General features: G+C 50.1%; 1 protein-coding gene across 3 annotated transcripts in view; it reads left to right on the forward strand.

The window, feature by feature from the left end:
* The window catches only part of AFAP1L2 (actin filament associated protein 1 like 2), a 66,305-nt gene extending 48,902 nt beyond the window's left edge, over nt 1-17,403 (forward strand). Inside the window, exons 6-20 of one of the 3 annotated variants that reach the window (XM_063163164.1) lie at nt 2,869-2,952; nt 5,207-5,412; nt 5,993-6,172; nt 6,718-6,807; nt 7,552-7,636; nt 8,249-8,353; nt 8,872-9,083; nt 10,729-10,874; nt 11,762-11,873; nt 12,469-12,705; nt 12,793-12,958; nt 13,368-13,535; nt 13,806-13,987; nt 14,609-14,737; nt 15,085-17,403. In XM_063163164.1, the coding sequence (XP_063019234.1) occupies nt 2,869-2,952; nt 5,207-5,412; nt 5,993-6,172; nt 6,718-6,807; nt 7,552-7,636; nt 8,249-8,353; nt 8,872-9,083; nt 10,729-10,874; nt 11,762-11,873; nt 12,469-12,705; nt 12,793-12,958; nt 13,368-13,535; nt 13,806-13,987; nt 14,609-14,737; nt 15,085-15,111 (2,129 nt within the window). In that variant the 3' untranslated portion in view covers nt 15,112-17,403. The remainder of the gene's footprint in view (nt 1-2,868; nt 2,953-5,206; nt 5,413-5,992; nt 6,173-6,717; nt 6,808-7,551; nt 7,637-8,248; nt 8,354-8,871; nt 9,084-10,728; nt 10,875-11,761; nt 11,874-12,468; nt 12,706-12,792; nt 12,959-13,367; nt 13,536-13,805; nt 13,988-14,608; nt 14,738-15,084) is intronic. The other 2 variants (XM_063163162.1, XM_063163163.1) reach the window with 2 other exon arrangements.
* The last annotated feature ends 745 nt before the right edge of the window (nt 17,404-18,148 follow it).

Consider the following 18,148-nt stretch of genomic DNA (forward strand, 5'->3'; position numbering starts at 1 on the left):
TGAACAGTCATGGGAAGCACATTGGATGTGCTGGATGGCACATGGAGTGGGGCTTTCTGAAGTTTGGGTGAGCTTTGAGTCATCCAGGGCAGGGGCCTTCTATGCAAATAATTCATATTCAGGCGCAAATCTAGTTTAACAGATAGTACAGAATAATAAAACTTTAGTGAAAAGTAGCATAAACTTAAATATTGCCTGACATTCCCAGCTTCATCTGGGAGAAGCTGGGTCCCCTCCAGCCCCAGTGTGAACTACTGGGCTTTGAAGCTCTGTGTCAGTGAGCAGGAAGATGAGATGGTGCCCAGCTCAGATGGGAAGAGGTTCAGGCCCATTGAGGCCAGGGTGAAAGGTGCTGTTCAGTGCAGAGGAGAGATCCCCCAAGCTCTGCGCTGTGTTTGCTGGAAGGCTCTGGGTCCTGTGGCTGAGGTGAGGGCTGTGATGCCCTGAGAGTGAAGCCCTGCTGCAGCTGGGGCAGCCCAGGGTGCTGCAGTCTCATCCCCATGCCCGCAATGTGGGATAAAGGAGATTTCTTTCCCCCCTGCTGCACATGGGCAAAGTGGATAAATTGTTAAGAGCCATGGCATAAAAAGGCACATTCTGGATTAGCTGGAGTACAGCCATGGATCCATGTGCTTGTGTTATCCAGGCAGCTCCAGAACTCGCCCTCAGATCAGAGACTTGGCTGGCAGGAATGATCAGTGCACACCCCGCTCCCACCTCTGCTTTTCCTTGGTAACCTGCTGCTCTGAGATGCAAATACACCCACCACCCACCGAAATCTAGGTCAGTCAGATGCCCAAGGAAATGAGAGATGAGAGCTCTGCAAAAAGAGAAAAGCACAAATAATGGGAGGACTGTCCAAGGGAGGCAGCTCTGGGAGGCTCTCTGTGGCACCAGCAGGCTCTGCGTTTTCCTGAGCATGGTCACAGCTGCAGGTGGGGACAGGAGCCTGTGAAAGCAGCAGAGATGGGGCAGAGGATGCCACTGATTGCCCAGCACTGAGGAGTGTGGTGCCTTTGCATCCTGTGATTTCTCAGCCACTGCAGACCCGACCACATCCCTTCTACACAAACCTCCTGGTGTGCTACAGGGTCTGCTTTGTGTGAGGAGGAAGGACGGAAGCATGGTGAGAATCTCTCATGTGCTCTTTGGCAACCTCACCTTGGAGGTGGTTCCTGGGGGCTGAGCCAGCAGGAGGAGCAGGGAGAGATGTGGAGCAGCAGGTACATGGCAGGAGAGGCTGTGGGGGCTCAGGAGAAGGTGAAGCAGCAGCATGAAGGCAATCCTGCAGGTCTCTGTCCTGCTCTTTGTTTCAACAAGCACAAGCTCTCCCATGCCATGCCATGCCATGCCATGCCATGCCATGCCATGCCATGCCATGCCATGCCATGCCATGCCATGCCATGCCATGCCATGCCATGCCATGCCATGCCATGCCATGCCATGCCATGCCATGCCATGCCATGCCATGCCATGCCATGCCATGCCATGCCATGCCATGCCATGCCATCCCATCCCATCCCATCCCATCCCATCCCATCCCATCCCATCCCATCCCATCCCATCCCATCCCATCCCATCCCATCCCATCCCATCCCTCCCCCTACCCCACTCTGTGCCCTATCAGGTGTCAGTAGTATTTGTACCTGTCCCACACAGAGGTGCTCACTGCCAGCAGATGATCTGCGGCCTTGGTGTGACGCTGTTGCTCAAGGGCAGTGTGAACATGCCTGGATTTATTTGCCCTGGACAAAGATGCCAAAGCCTGGCCTCAGTAATCCCCGAGCCCTCTATGCCTTTCCCCACAAGCTGGATAGGGAGGGGTGGCAGTCCAGGAAGCTGCTGGTGGTCTTCCATAGAATCATAGAATGGCCTGGGTTGGAAGGGACTTTAAAAACCATCTTGTTCCATCCCCCCTGCCATGTACAGGAGCACCTTTCACAGGACCAGGCTGCTCAGAGCTCCAGCCAGCCTTGCCTTGAGCACTTCCAGGGCTGGGGCATCCACAGCCCCTCTGAGCAACCTGTGCCAGCTCCTCATCATGTTTGCAGTCAAGAATTTTTTCCTGAACTCCAAGCTAGACCTAGACTCTCTCAGTTTGGATCCGTTTACCCTTGTCCTGTTGCTGTAAGCTCTTTTGAGAAGTCCCTCTGTGGTACTTTCTGTCAGTGTTACAGCGTGAGCCTTGGAAGACACCCATGTGTCCCCAAACAAATGGGCGTAGTGAAGTCAGACCAAAATAGGAACACGACTAAAATAAGTGGGTGCACTGCCAAGAAAGGACATCAAAGCAAGCCTCCAGATGGGCTGAGGAGATAGAGCTTTGGTGCACCATCAGAGGTGGGACTGTGAGACACTGCAGCAAACCGGGGGTGGATTAATTAAAACCAAGCAAGCGGGTGACTCCGCTGGGTCTCGGGGTCCATCTTTCATCAGCAGCACTCCCACCCCTCCGCTGGGGATGCTCTGCCTTTCATTTTCCAGCTCCAGCAGAGGCTGCTGCTTCCCTTCCCTCTTGGGCTGAAATGTGTTAAAGCCTTATCAGCAGCCTTTGCATAATTGGAGGGCGCGATAAGGAGTGAAACCGGGAGAGGAGCAGCCCCGTGGCTGCCAACTGAGCAATCATTGTTCTGGCTGAAACAGCTCATCAGCCCTGGCTGCTCTTAATTGCGATGGTGACGATTCTGTTTTAAAGGGAATTGTCTTGTTTGAGGGGACGGGTTGAAAACGCTGTCCCTTTATGAAATCTCAGCGTGCAGGGATGGGACAGCCTCACTGGCCGAGGGGATTGGTGCCCTTGTTCTCTGCATTTGCTTATCTGTGGCTTTCTCTCTTTGTCTCCCTTTCTCTTTCTTTTTGACTGTGCAGGTCTTTTTGGTAGGCTTGCTGCGGCTGGACCCAGGCCAGGGTTGCAGGTTACTGAGGGCGTTATTTATGCCACAATAACTATGGGTATGGCATGCTTTCCAAACCTGAAGTGCCTTTTTTAAACAACAACAACAAAACCAACCCAAAAATACCCCCCAAAAGCTCAGTTTTAGGAAAGATTATCAGGTATCTCCCCCTGGATTTGCCTGTTACATGCATGGAGGATAACCACCTCTCACTGTTTTGCACAATGCATTATTTTTGGTGGCTTTCCCTGTGCTCAGGATGACAATGAGGAGAACTTTCCTAGCCTTTATTCCCCTTTATTCTGGTTCTGTCACTGGTGTGGAGCTGGTAATGTGTGGCAATGCTGGCTGTATTGACAAGTAGCTGTTTGGTGAAGGATTGAAGGTGCTCCACTTAGGTTGAGTGGGAGTATAAGATGCTCTGAGCTTCCTGCATCATGGCATTGATTTAGCTCCCTGGGAGCTCATGGGAAGACCCACAGAAAAGCAGAGGTGGCTTTAGATAAAGACATCCAGGCTTGTGGCTGCCACTGGTGCCCGAGCTGAACGATTTGGGACTGAGTGAGCCTTAGTAGTGACCACAGGGTAGTCACAAGCCACCAGGCAAGGCTTGTCCCCATTTGCTAGGTGCACAGCCTGGTAAATGCCTTTCCTTCATGAGGCTGTAGCAGTGTCACCAGACCAGCAGCTCTTCAAGCAGGGAAGAGCTCATCTCATGAGGAACCACGCTTGGGGTTGGGGTTGATGCACAGAAGAGCATCCAGGGCTTCTTAGGAGTAAGGTGGCAGCCTGAGACCTGCTCCTTAGGTGGGGGCACCAGAGACTTCCAAAAGAGGCCAGAGGGCCCATGTGGAAAAGGAGGGAATTTTGGAAGATGAGGTTCCCTTAGGCATCCTTGCTGCTGCCTATGGAAGGGGTAGCAGTGCAGAGGTCCAGCTCCTTGGTGTCTGTAGGTGAGAAACACCTGCACTGTTACTCCATGTGAATTTCTGCCTGAGGACAAGGTTCTGCATAGTGGGAATGCACTGAGGTTTCCCATAAAAGTTTTCCCATAAAAGATGGACAGTTTGATACATTGAGGGCTTGGAGATGTGCTCCATTCAGAGACTTTGCTTTTTAAAAAGTTTTTTTAATTGGTGAAGTTTTGATCACTTGAGGGAGGTTGTAGAGTGAAATTTCACTGGGGGTAAGAGTGTAGCTTTGTTACTGCATCTCAGTTCCTTTTATTTAAAGAAAAAATAAACCCAACTGAAACATTCTTCAGTGAAGCTCCTAATGTCTTTTTCTTTCTCTTTTCTGGCTGCTTTTCTTCTTTTCATTTGCACCAATCTGATGCTGTTATTTTTATGTAGATAGTAAGACTTGGTAAGAATCCAAATTAGATTTAATTCCAGTGAGAGAAAATTAACACTATTCCTCCATGCTATTTGATAGGACAAGAATGCAAACCCTACACAAATGGTGCCCCAATGTTCCCATATTGCTCTGTGAGCTTATGTTGTGACTTAGGGCTCTAAATGCCAGCAGAGTGTTGCAAATTCCTCTGCACTCAGGGAGAACATTTTCAGTGTTTTTGATGAGCCTGGTACCAGTGATCAGCTGAAAACTCCAAAATTCTGCAATGCTTTAGAGCTGGGTATTGAAAATTCCAACTCATCCCAGTAACATAGCAATCCATTTAAGAATGGACGTAAAAAATGTTGTTACTGCTCCTCACATTTGCCACTTATGACTAATTTTTGGTGCTGCAACAGTGAGTTACTTCAAAGCTCCTTGCTGTCCCTTAAAAGCTGAGTAGAGAGAGAGGGACCTGTTAGACCAGGGGGAAAGTGAATGACATCTCAAATACAATAGATCATTGCTTGCTGCATGGCCTTGCAAATACCATTTTTACTTCTGGCATTTAGAGGACAAGGGCTGGTTGTAGCTTGCTGTTGTTGCCTTAAAAATTGTGTGTGTTTGGCTTGAAGTGGAATGTAGTAAAAGCATCTTTGGGGGGGAAAGCAGCAAACATCAGGAAATGTCTACGGGAATGTTCTCAGATTTGTGGTCAACCAAGAAGTGTCTTTTGAGTGTTTACTAACAGAGGCTATTAGGCACAAAATACTACAATGAGATCCATATTGGGCTAAAAAGAAAAGAGGATCCGTGAGGGTAATTTTCTTATTAATTATCCTCCTGTAGGAGGAGAGCCTCAAAAGACACATCCCTGCACTGGAAGCTTGTGCATGTGTGAGCATGGCTGAGGGAAGCATTTGACTCAGAGCTATTCTAAAAATGGATTTAATGACAGAGCTTTGCTTTTGTTGTAGAAGATGGTGAAGCTGTTAGTAGTTCCTACGAATCTTATGATGAGGAAGAGAGCAGCAAAGGCAAGTCAGCAACCCATCAGTGGCCATCCCCAGAGGCCACCATCGAGCTGATGAAGGACGCTCGCATCTGTGCCTTCCTGTGGAGAAAGAAGTGGCTGGGACAGTGGGCAAAGCAGCTGTGTGTTATCAAGGACACCAGGCTGCTGGTGAGCAGATCCTCTCCTCTTTGTCTAAAACAATCTGTTTGTCTAAAACAATTCTGGTCACTGCTCAGGAAGGCAGTGACACCTCAGACCATGTTAAATGAGCTGTCAAAAAACAAAATACCCCTAGAAGCTTCAAAAGCCATGTCCTGGAGATCTGGGGAGCTTGTTCCTTTTTTAGAAGGAACGTGGGCATGGGATTGCTGAAGGGGGCACAAGGACATATTTGTGACCAAAATCACAATGCCCCAAAATGTCTAGGGATACTTTTCGGGCAAACTTTTTGAGGTGGTTGAGCAGAAGGGGTTCTTACCGTGGAGGCTAACCACATACTTGATCCTGTGTCAGTAGAAGGTATTTCAGACCATGTGTGCATGCAGTCAGGTGTGTGTGTACCTGCACATCAGGGATCTCCAGGGTGTAGTCTGTGCAGACCTATTAGAACTGTAGGACTTTGCTGTGTTCAGTGCAGTCAATGCATGTGGCTGCATGACTTCATGCATCACTTGTGGGGCTGAGTTCCTGCCAGGGAGCAGGAGGGCTCCTCCCCTGCCTCTCACCCGCTCCTGCCTTCCTTCCCCAGTGCTACAAGAGCTCCAAGGACCACAACCCCCAGCTGGACGTGAATTTGCTGGGCTGCACAGTCATTCACAAGGAAAAGCAAGTGAGGAAGAAGGAGCACAAGCTGAAGATCATCCCCACAAACGCTGATGTCATCGTGCTGGGGCTGCAGAGCAAGGACCAGGCAGAGCAGTGGCTCAGGGTCAGTGACACCTCCAGGATTTGTCCCACTGGTGCTCCCATGCTTTGCTGGGAGAGCAGATCTTATCTCAGCCCTGTCCTTGCATGCTCTGGCTCCCTTGCTCGCTGCAAGCCTTTATACAAATATACCACTTCATTTTCATGTCCTGGGAACAGATTCTTCCTGCATTCCCTGCTGCCTTCAGTGTACTGGAGGCCACGTGGGGACCTCCCAGCCCAGCTGCTGTGGTGGGGGAAATGTCTGGGCTGAGGGCAGGGGTAGATGTAGCCCTTCCCATGGGACAGCAGCAGGAGGAGGAGCCTCCTGGAGCCCAGGAGGGGCTGTGAGACGCCAGGGCTGCCTTTGCTGGCAGCCTCTCCCAGTGACTTGGATCCAGTAATTGCTGCTGCATGCCTGATGCAGCTCCAGGACAGTCCCCAGGGTCACAGGGACAGCAAACCACGGCTCTCCCAGGCTGATGTGGTTTTGCCTGTCCTAGCTGGGGGGGATGAATTGATCCTGTTAATGCAGCTCTCTCACAGGCTTTGGCCTCCCCTTCTGCACAGGTAATCCAAGAGATCAGTGGTCTGCTCTGTGAAGGCGGCAGTGAAGGCAACCAGTACATCCCAGACTCGCAGCGTCTCAGCTACCCAAAGGTACCTCTTGTCTCCACAGACAGAACTGGCACTTGGGCTTTCAGCCCTGTTCCTTCAATAGATGGTAGTGTAGATGCCTTAATTTTAAGTAAGCAAAGACTGAGGGTAACCAGACCCCTGTGCTGCTGAAAAGGGGCATTCTTGGAACTATCTTAATTTTCCTTTGCATCTTAATTTTGTTGCCATATCTTCCCTCCCAGACTAACTCAGCATTTGGCTTCTCACTGTCTAGGGCAGTAGCTGCTATCTCATCCAGTGGAATGGTTGTGTTCTCCAAGAGCTTTGGGAGGGACACAGACCCTTGGATGCCAGGGCTTGGGCCATCTCTAGTCCAGGTTTAGGTGACACTCCCCTGGGAGCAGCTTGTTCCAAAACAGTGGGAGGACAAAGAGACTTTCCTAAGTCTCTGGTGGGCACCCAGAATGGACCTGTTTGGGCACCTGGCTGGTTCCTCTGCCCATGCCCCCTGTAGGGACTGTCACCAGCCAGGCTGCAGGGTGCCATGGGGTGGCAGCAGTGGTGCCACTGTGTCTCCTCAGAGGTGAGCCCAGCTGGGGTGGGGTGTGTTAGGAGCAATGGGAAGGGCACAGTGTGAGTGAGCTGGCTGGGGATGGCCAGGTGAAAGCATTTGCTACAGAGAGAGTGGGAACTCATAACATGGGAGAAGGGGAAAAAGGTCCTTGTAGCACATTCTGGCTGGAAGAATGGGTCACGTGCATCTGTGGAGCCTGTGCTTGTTGACAGGTGGAGGTGTCTGAGAGATACTCTGCAGCCTCCGAGAGCGGGAGCAGCACCGACGGCCACATGGAGACAGCTGAGGCAAAAGATGGTAAAACCTTGCCCTGGGAATGACAGGGACAATGGGCCCTTACCCTTCTGTGGCTCCTGCCACTGCTGCCTCAAACACACCTGGTTAAAGCTGTGTGTGCGTTCATTGCCTGGGAATTTGATATTCTTGCCAGGATTGCCTGTTGGTTCCACAGCCACACATTGACTGATGTGCTCGGTAGGAGAATGTTGGAGAGGTTCTTTGGACATAAACTTTCCCCCTCCCACCTTGTGTCCTTGTTTTTAGAGAGGAAAAGACTTCAATACAGTAAATGTTAATGGGTAATGGCTCTTAATTAAATTGTTTGTGGTATAGGAAAGTGAAAGGAGGTTGGTAAATGTCCAGCAAGAGCTGTGCAGGCACCTCCCACTGCTCCTGCAGTGACTGGCCTTTGGTCAGAGCCACCCCACATGTAAAGCAACACAGATTAGCATCTTCACAGATCCCTAACTGATCTCACTGGTGCCATCCTCCTCCTGAACTCCCTGGGCTTTGGACTTTTCCAGCTTGTCCCTGAGTCACAGGTTTGCTCTCTGCAAGGGATGTGTGTGAGGAGGGACAGCAGGCTGGGAGCTGGGAAAGCCACACATGTGTCTTTTTCATTTCTGGTAGTTAAGAAGAAGGGCACAACTGGCCTGAAACTGAGCAACCTGATGAACCTCGGGAGGAAGAAGTCCAGCTCCCTGGATAGCCCCGAGAGATCCCTGGAGACTTCAAGTGAGTGGCAGCAGGAGTCCCTCTGCAGGGATTTGCCTCAGGGCAGGATGAGCACCAGGCATCATCCTCCCCTAAAGGGCCTGTGCCAGGTGGTCCTGCCAGTAAATCCATGCAGATTGTGGTGATGTGGCTCTCAGGGTGACCCAAGAGGAAGGGTGGGTAATACCAGACATGCACACACAGGGCATTTGTGCTGCCAGGGTGTGGGAGCCTGCAGGGAGAGTTGTGAGGATCAGCTTCATTTACCACCTGGGACCAACTTTGTCCAACCAGCTGCAGCCACCTTGCTGCTCCAAAGCTATCCTGAATTTCAAGGGTCTCATTTTCAAGATTTCTACCCTTTTCACCCTGTTTTATGTGGCTAGGACAGCTTGTCTTTGTGCTTTTGCTCTTTATTGGTGCCTGTGACTTTGTGTTGTGTGGTGATCTCATAACTTACCCTTAGACATCCCCAGGCTGTTACACAAGTAATATGGATTAAATGGAAAATGTGTTTAATGAGCTCTGATTACTTGCAGGTTACCTCAATGTGCTGGTGAACAGCCAGTGGAAGTCACGGTGGTGTCAGATAAAAGATGGGCACCTCCATTTCTACCAGGACAGGAACAGAAGCAAGCTGGCTCAGCAGCCCCTGAGTTTGGCAGGCTGTGAGATCATCCCAGAGCCGAGCCCTGACCATCTCTACTCCTTCCGCATCCTGCACAACGGGGAGGAGAGGGTTGTTTTGGAGGTAGGGTGTCTATCTCTGAGGAAGCTCTGCTCAAAATCACCAGCTTGGGTAGCTTAGGAGGTCTAAATGCCAGTGAGTTCCTCCAGAGGAACATCAGTCCAATGAAACAGAACCTGAAGAGCAGGACTTTGGCTGATCTGCCTGTGGTCACCTAGAATGTGTCCCACCTCCCTGGTAATCCAGGCTGTGTGTGATGCTGGCACCTCCAGAAACACCATTCAGCCTTCATCTTTTGGGGGGACATGGGTCCTCTGGAGATTCCCATCTCTCCCCCCACTGCAGGATAACCTTGGATAATTAAGTTCTGTGTAGTGCATTGCAGATGATTAATGTTAGATGAGAACAATGCCACTTTAGGGATTTAAAGCTGTGGTTAGGAGGAACAGAGAATTTCATATGTTGACAGCAGAGCCCCAAGGCCATGGGGCACACATCCCAAGTAAGCCTATCACAGATCTGCCCCTGAAAGTGCAAGTGAATTCATCTCCATCTGTTACTTTCCTTTGCCTGCATCCAGGACTGTTTATCTCTAATCTTGCTTCTCTCTGACGACAGCATGGTTATAGTAGGAGGTGGACAATGTGAGCAATTTCCTGTATTTTTCCAGTGGGTGGAATATTTATAGCTAAACAACTGACTTTGAGGGCATACCATGAAATTGGGAGATGTTTTTGTTTAGTTTCTGATTCAGGGTCTGTCTGTATCTAAAAAATTTTGCCCAATTACAGATGTGAAGAAGAGGTGCTGGGAAAATTTACATTTTGTGAATGGAAGAATCTGTATTTTGTTGGGATGTCAGACTCAATGTCAGACTCAATCTACGGACTGGCTGGCTGGCAGGCTTCCCAGGGACTGAAGTCTCTGCTAAATAAAACAGACTGAAAGCTTAAAATATACTTTCCAGTTTGGAAAGTGTATATATATATTCACTTGCCCTGAATTTTACTTTGTGGTTACTGCTCTGACTCCTCAAATCAGTGCAAAAAGTGACCACATCAGCCAACTCCTTGCTTTAAGTGCAGTCCCCTGCATTGGGAGGTGCATGTGGCTGTGTGCTAGAGCTGACTTCATGGCACAGAATTTAACTCTTCATGTGGCAAAGTGTTAGATCGCTCACTGCAGCTGGGAGTTGGGTCCTGGCCATGTTGAAGCAATGGACTCTGATGTTCTAAGCTCTTCCCTTCTCCTCTGCAAAGAACCGTGGAAAGGGTTTGGGACCAAGCAGGCTCGGGTCTCCTTGCCTCTGTTTTGGCAATCCCATTGCTGCACTCTGCTGGTGCAGAATAAAACTCGCAGGCTTTCCTCACCCAAAGCTGCTCCCTGCCAACATCTCCAGCCTCAGAGACTTCTCTTACTCTTGTAGAGAGCTGAGTTGATCACCACTGAAAGGAAAATGCAGACTGACTAGAAATTTTAGGAAGGAGCAGAGCAAAGAGCTGCATTTATGTAGCTGCCAAATTTTTGAATCAGTCCATACACAGAGCTGTACTTTTAAGGCAGCCTTTAAGAGCCTACTTTTAAGTTTTATTATAAATACCCAGGGGATTGCCAGCATGCTTCCCTACCCAACCTAAGCCAGCATCAGCCCTGTGAGTGCAGAGAAACCACTGCTGCAGCCTGTCCTGTCTATCTGATCACCCTGCAGGCAAAGTCCTCTGAGGAGATGGGCCACTGGCTGGGCCTCCTCTTGTCGGAGTCAGGCTCGAAAACAGACCCAGAGGAATTCACCTACGATTACGTGGATGCTGACAGGGTTTCCTGCATTGTGAGCGCTGCCAAGAATTCCTTCTTGTATGTCACTGGTAATGGGTTGGGGCTGGGAGAGGGAAAGCGAGCCAGAGCAGGGGCTCTCCACTTGTGGGAGGTTGGCTGCCATGGAAATAGGTGGTGAATTCACAGCTGCAGCTCAGCCACTTTCTTTTGGGACAGGAGAGCACTTCCTGAGCTGCAGCTTGCCGTGGGGCCTGTGCCTGAGTGGCTGTTGCAAAAGCAGGCTGGGCTCTCAGCCACCCATCCATCACTGGGGCAGGGTGACTGTGCTGTGTGGTGGTGCTCACAGGGGTCTTAGGATGAGGGAAGAGACAAGGATCTGACTCCATGTTTCAGAAGGCTTGATTTATTATTTTATGATATATATTATATTAAATTGATACTAAAAGAATAGAAGAAAGGATTTCATCAGAAGGGTAGCTAAGAATAGAAGAAGAATGATAACAAAGGCTTGTGACTGACTGAGACAGTCTGGACAGCTGGACTGTGATTGGCCATTAATTAGAAACAACCACATGAGACCAATCACAGATCCACCTGTTGCATTCCACAGCAGCAGATAACCATTGTTTACATTTTGTTCCTGAGGCCTCGCAGCTTCTCAGGAGAAAAAACCCTAAGGAAAGGATTTTTCATAAAATGTGTCTGTGGCAGTGCTGCTGTGGCTGAGGGCTGGGTGAGAAAGAGGAGAGCCCAGGGCAAGTACAGCCCCACTCTGTTGGGTGCTGCTTAGGGGGCAGCAGCAGCAGTGACCCCACTGCTCTGTATGGCTCTGCCTTCTCCTCTCCTGCACCTGGCTGCCTGGCCTTGCCCAGATGTCAGCAGTGGTGTTCTCAGGTGTCTCAAAATGCAGCACTGCAGAGCCATGCAGCAAATCCAGTCCCCCTGATGGGATGTCCTGTTCACAGGCTCATGCAGAGGAAATACTCTGAGCCCAATGCCTACATTGACAACCTGCCCAAGGGCAGGGTGCAGCAGGACGAGCTCTACGACGACGTGGATCTGCCAGACCTGCCTGTGGTAAGAGAGCTGCCCTGCTGCAGGGAGCTCTGGGGACACCACGGCAAACAGCTGCCCATGGGGAGTCTCCAGCAGAGCAAGGGAGGGATTCCCAGCCCCTGGGGAGATCCTGACCTTTGCAATGGAGCACAACCAAGTATGGAGAGGAGTTGCTAAGGAATGGGAGAGGGGTTTCCAGAAAGGGGCTGTAGGGAACCTCAGGCAGCTGGGATAAAATTCCACAGTTTTCATCAGCAAACAGCATGGATTATATGGTGATAGTGGGATTTTTGAAGCCTAGCCTTTCAAAAATTCTTTTTTGTGCCTGTAAGAGCAAGTCCTGTGTGAAAGGACAAGAACAACGGGTCATGCTGGGAAATGGGACTGTCACCTCAGGAAAGGCAAAGAATGGGGCATGGGTTGCTGGATGTACAACAGTATGATATCCTTGCATGGGGCTGTTGCTGCTATCAGAGAGACCTATTGAAGGAAAACAGGAGGGGCCTTTCCTTCAGTACTTCAAAAAGGCCTCTGTGGAATAACTCAGAGACTGGCATTTTAGTTCCTCTAAGATTTTTTTTGTACTTTTAGTTTCAGCAGATGGTCTCTTTTGCAGGAGGAAGTACCCAAGAGTGAGAGCAAACTGGAGGGGGATCAAGACAGGGTGTATCTGGATCTCACCCCAGTGAAGTCCTTACTGCACTGTGCTGGCAAGATGTCATGCCAGTCTTCCCCCCTCGGGTCACCATCCCTAGAAAGGGCTGCCAAGGCTGCCCCAGAGAGCACAGCTGAGACAGCCCCCATGGCCAAGGAAGCTGAGCCCTGTGCTAAGGCAGCAGAGACCACAGAGCAGGTACTGTCCAAACTATGATACCAGGCCAGGCTTAATCACTGAGCCACTTCCCTACACCTCATCATCCCACTTCCTTCTCCTTCCCAGAAACGCCCAGAGAAGCCAGAGCCCGAGGAGGCTGTGCCACGGGTGCCTGCTGCCAAAATGCAGAGCCAGCAGCAGAGCAATGTGGCCCCTGAGGTGCCAGCGGGGCCAGTTCCAGCAGGCAGTCCCCAGCTGGTACCTGCACACCGGCCCAAGATGCCACTGCCAGGTGGGTGTGCTGCTCAGGTGGCCCAAGGTGCCACTGCCAGGTGGGTGTGCTGCTCAGGTGGCCCAAGGTGCCACTGCCAGGTGGGTGTGCTGCTCAGGTGGCCCAAGATGCCACTGCCAGGTGGGTGTGCTGCTCAGGTGGCCCAAGGTGCCACTGCCAGGTGGGTGTGCTGCTCAGGTGGCCCAAGGTGCCGCTGCCAGGTGGGTGTGCTGCTCAGGTGGCCCAAGGGTGTTTAAAGACAGGTGGTGCCCTGAGATTGAACTTGCCTCTGCTCTCCCAGCAGTCTGTGTGCTGTGGTTGGTGACTTTTCAGACCTTCCATTGTTTTCTTTTCAAGCATCTGGAAAGGTTTTCTCCCTCCTGCTTTTTTGCCCCTGACTGAGCGTGTTGTTGGTGGGCTGTGTTTCCAGCAGGAGCAGTGGAGACCAAGCTGGGCAAGAACAGGACAGAGGCAGAGGTGAGACGGTTCACGGAGGAGAAGGAGAGGCTGGAGAAGGAGAAGGATGAGATCCGAGCTCAGCTCACCCAGCTGCGCAAGGAGAGGCGGGAGCTGAAGGAAATGCTTGGTGGCAGCACAGGTAGGGCAGGGCAAGGTGGGATGTGTGGAATTGAGCTAAGCTGGGGCTCTGGAGAAAGAGGGAGCAATGAACCTGGCCCTTCTGGGACCAGAAGAGATGGGGGGAACCTGGTGCTTTGAGCCAAACCACATAACCCAGATTGCACTAGAGCAGGGGCCACATCCCACTTGGGATAAAACCCAAGGAAAATGTACAGGATGTGCCCCGATCCCTGCTCCCCTCAGGAGCTCCCCAGGTTCCCAGCAGGCACCAAGATTCCTCTTCCTACAGACAAGAGTTTGGAGCAGAGGCTGAAGGAGATAGATGAAGAATGCAAAAGAAAGGAAAGCCAGAGGGTGGACCTGGAGCTGAGCCTGGTGGAGGTGAAGGAGAACCTGAAGAAGGCAGAGTCTGGCCCGGTGACACTGGGCACAGCAGTGGACACCACACACCTGGAGAACACAGCCCCACGGGTATGTGGGGCACCCCTGGGATGGACAGCAGCTTTCTGGCAGCTAGGCAGCCACACAGTCTCAGCCTGCTTAAAAATGTAATAATTAATAATAGCATCATTATTATGTGTAATATGCAATCTTGTATGAATGTATCGTTAATATGTCTGTATTAACTATTATATATAATATACATTATGTAATAATAATTTAATGAGGTAACAGCAGTAATGGGGAAGTTAAAGGTGGATGGAGCTCAGGAGAGTGATTGTATTTTCCTGTGGGACCTTGAGCAGCACCCTCCAGAGCCATGCAAGTCTGGGATCAGCTCCTTCTGCATTTGGCTGAGCTAAGGGATGGTTTTTGCAGGACATTCAGGCATCTAATTTCCTTCTTGGGAACTTGTTTTGCATGAATTGGACACCTCCAGCACCTGCACCCTGCTCTGTATCTCTAGTTTTAGAGTCCTCAAAACCCAAACACATCACAAACTCCCCTGATGTTTTTTTGAAATTGGCCTGTCACTGAAAAAATGCACCTCTGTGCAAATGGGATGACACTGTGACTAGGAGATGGTGGGAAAAGGCAGCAATCTCTCCCAGTAGTCTGTATTCATAACCATTTCTCTGATTTTTATTGTAGGTTCAGGCCAAAAGTGCCAGTCCAGCAAACAGCGCAGAGAACTCACCAGTCAACTCAGCCACGGCTTTAAAAAACCGGCCCTTATCTGTTATGGTCACGGGGAAGGGAACAGTCCTACAGAAAGCTAAGGTGAGTTACAGCTGGAAAACCCATCTGGGACAGCCTCTGTCTTTCCTTTCTGTCAGTGGAGCAAACTGGCTGTGGTGAGATGGGGTTGTGGGGGAGTCCCACGTCTGGGAAACACCCCTGACCAACACAATTCAGACACGTCAGCCTGATTTTCCTCCAGTCTTTTCACCTGTGTTTGCCTTGCCTACAATTTAAATGAATAAATACATGCATTGTTTGTAACTTAAATATAACCCTGACCCACCTTGCAGCCAAAACCACTTGGGGACCAGACAGTCATGTTGATCCCATGCACATTATGGTTGCCTGCTTTGCATTTTGACTAATTTGCCTTTCTTCCTTGGCAGGAATGGGAGAAAAAGGGAGCCAGTTAGAAGCACGTTGTTCAGAGATGGACTAAAGACTCGAATTGCCCACGCTTGGCCCAGGGGATTCAACCATCTGTCAGTGGAGGTTGGGTGTTCAGCACCACCACACACCAAGTGCCTCCTCCACGTGGCGCCCACAGCTCCGACGCAGCGCTGGAGTCACAGCTGCTGACCAGAGTTACCCCACATGAACCTGCTCTTTCCAGACAAATCCCAACCATGTAGCTAAAACAATAACAGCCAGTGGCAATCCTTCCATCAAAGTCCTAACCCAGCTGATGTAAACAAGAATGTTACTGTACATAGGGGGTGTTTTGTGTATTTCTACTCTGAAGGTTTATCATTGAGTTATTAAGGTTTCTGTATTAGTGACTGTAGTGGATTCAGAAGGAACCTCTGCTCTTCCTCAGCCTGGTGAGTTTGTACCTGTCCTGATAAGGTTGTCAATCTGTCTTGCTGCCAGTCATCACTCAGCTACATTTCATCCAGCCTTCAATCAAGGGCTATCCCACATGTGAGCAATTCTTCAAATATGAATGAGAAGCACACAGCAGCCTGTCCAGGGCATTTTTTAATCAGTGTCCTGATGCATTCCAGCATCTCCTACCAGCTGCAGGTTTGCTAGAATATTGAGCTGCTCACCTTCTCGTGCTGTAAGCTGTGTTACAGACTGGCAGCGAAAAGAGCTCTGAGCAAAGGTGATCTGCCAGGCAGATTCAGTTAGCTTTCTTGAGGATCTTAATTCACCTGAGGAGTTTGGTCTTTAAAGAGAAAAAAAAGTAAAAAAAAAAAAAAAAGAAAGAAAGAAAAAAAAAAGTAGTATTTGAGGGCTTGCTCAGCTGTTTCATGGGAAAACTAGATCCTTCAGGGGTCCCCTTTCCCAGGAGAGGGGAGGTAAAGCTGCTGCTGCCCCAGCTCTGGTGGTGTCTGATCCTTAGAGAGCTGCAGCTGAAGCCATCCCTCTGTCCCTGTGTCCCTCCCTACTGCAGTAAGGCTGCACTGCCAGGGCTCTGCTGGACCTCTTGGTGCTGTCACCCTCATTTCCTGATCATTAATACAGCCTTTGGGCCCTGGCAGTATGGCCTACAAAGCCCATCCCTCTCTACCGTAGCCAAGCTTTCTAATGAAAGTGGTTGGAGATTTGGAACTGCTAAACTTAGAGATACTGAAATTAGAAGGGTGGCAGTGGGTTGACAGAAATCTATGCACTCCTCCCCTCCCTGTAACCTGCTGGCATGTGTGATGGCCTGGAGACTCCTCATCCTGTCTCCTCTGATGACCCTTCAGAGCCCAGGCTCAGGAACTGGGTTGATGGATGGGACTGGAGTTGTTTTAACCCTACAAAGTTAAAGCAGCACCAACTCCCAGAGTGGATCCTCCATGGGGTCCTGTGGCTACACCAAAGCCAAGGTAAAGGCAGATAGGAAAAATCCTGTACCTTCCTCACCCTGGAAAATATTTGACAGGCCTGAGAGCACCTCTAAAAGGCTGTTCTGTCTTCACACAAAGGCCAAACAGCCAGTGGGAGCACAAGGCTCTGATACCCAGGGCTGGTGCTGTCACTGGGGTGAGTGAGAATGTCCTGACAGGTTCTGGGCTTGCTTGCCCCCACCACAGAGCCAGGGTGCAAAAAAACCCTTGGTCAGGGTATCTTGGAAGAAGGAAAGGTGACTGTGCTCCCATTTTTTTACTCTTTAGTTCCCACTGTGGTGCAGATGGAGGAGTTGCTAATGCCAGGCCTCTGGAGCCTCAGCTGGCAGGTTGGGCCCTGTGCACATAGGAAAAAATCATGCAAATAAACTGCTGATTCTGGTTCGGGATCCTGGGGATTTCCTTCTCCAGAGCACCAGAAGGCCACAGACTCCATGAAGCTTTTGTTTTGGCCCATGAAGAGCTGGCAAGAGCCCCGCTCTGTACCCTGAATATCCGTGTAGCACTGTGCCCTCAGCATACTCCCTGTGCCATCCTCCCTCAGTGTACACCTGTGCCATCCTCCCTCAGTGTACACCTGTGCCATCCTCCACGAGTTGTCCAGACATTTCACTGAGACAGCCATGGGCAGAAGCAGCTCTGCTTCCCCCGACAGCCCAGTCAGCCTCAGTGCTCCTGCTGGGATGTCTCCATGAGGGAATGGTAAACATGGGCAAGTCCTGAAGGACACTCATTTTCCTCAAACAAGAAATGTTAAACAATGTCTCTGTGTCCCCATTGTTTTCCTAACTCAAGGCATTTCCTTTGTTGTAACTGTGACCTATAAAGTGGCTCTTTAGAGGGTTTTATAATAAAATGTTGAGTATATTATGGTACCAGTGGTTTTCTAAGTAATGGGACTTGTCCCTGCTCTATTTTCCAATAGGTTTCAAGTACATCAAATTCCAAATACCATTAGTTACTACAAATCCTTAGCTATGCAGTGAACTGTACACTACAACTGCAGTGAACTATAGCTTAAATAGTAGTGATTGCACCATCAAGAAAAACAATTTTCAGAGATCTAACCCACTGAAAAACAGCAGTAACCCTGACAATTTACATGAAGACACATAACAGATTCCTACCCAGACAAACTACATGAAGACACATAACAGATTCCTGCCTGTATCTGTGTAGCAGTCCTCTTGCCCAGAACCAGCAGGGAAAATCTTCCATTACCTTCCTCTGGCCACTAGATAGCAACTGTGTGCAGCTTACTGCCTGCTGCAGTCTGAGGGAAAGCCGGGATGGGCTTCAGCTGGGAAGGAAAGAAAAGTTATTGAAGAAAACAGTTGAGACCTTTACAGAATGGACACCACAACAGGCACATCTGTGAAATATCTCTTGGTGGCTCCACTCCCACAGACAGCTTGGGGAGGCACTGTAGGTACAGCACAAGTTCCTGGGCCAGGTCACACTCCCTGGCCTCTCTGAGCTGACCCCTTGATACAAACCTGCCAGTGAGCTCCTTGGTGTCCTGTCAGCCTCCGAGCCCAGGAATCCCCAAATAATTCCATTTGGGGGCTGGTTTTGTGCCCTGAATGGACAGCAGCAGGAGCTGCTTTTGTCC

Source organism: Melospiza melodia, chromosome 9 (genome assembly GCF_035770615.1).
Source record: "Melospiza melodia melodia isolate bMelMel2 chromosome 9, bMelMel2.pri, whole genome shotgun sequence".
In the NCBI taxonomy this organism is placed as follows: domain Eukaryota; kingdom Metazoa; phylum Chordata; class Aves; order Passeriformes; family Passerellidae; genus Melospiza; species Melospiza melodia.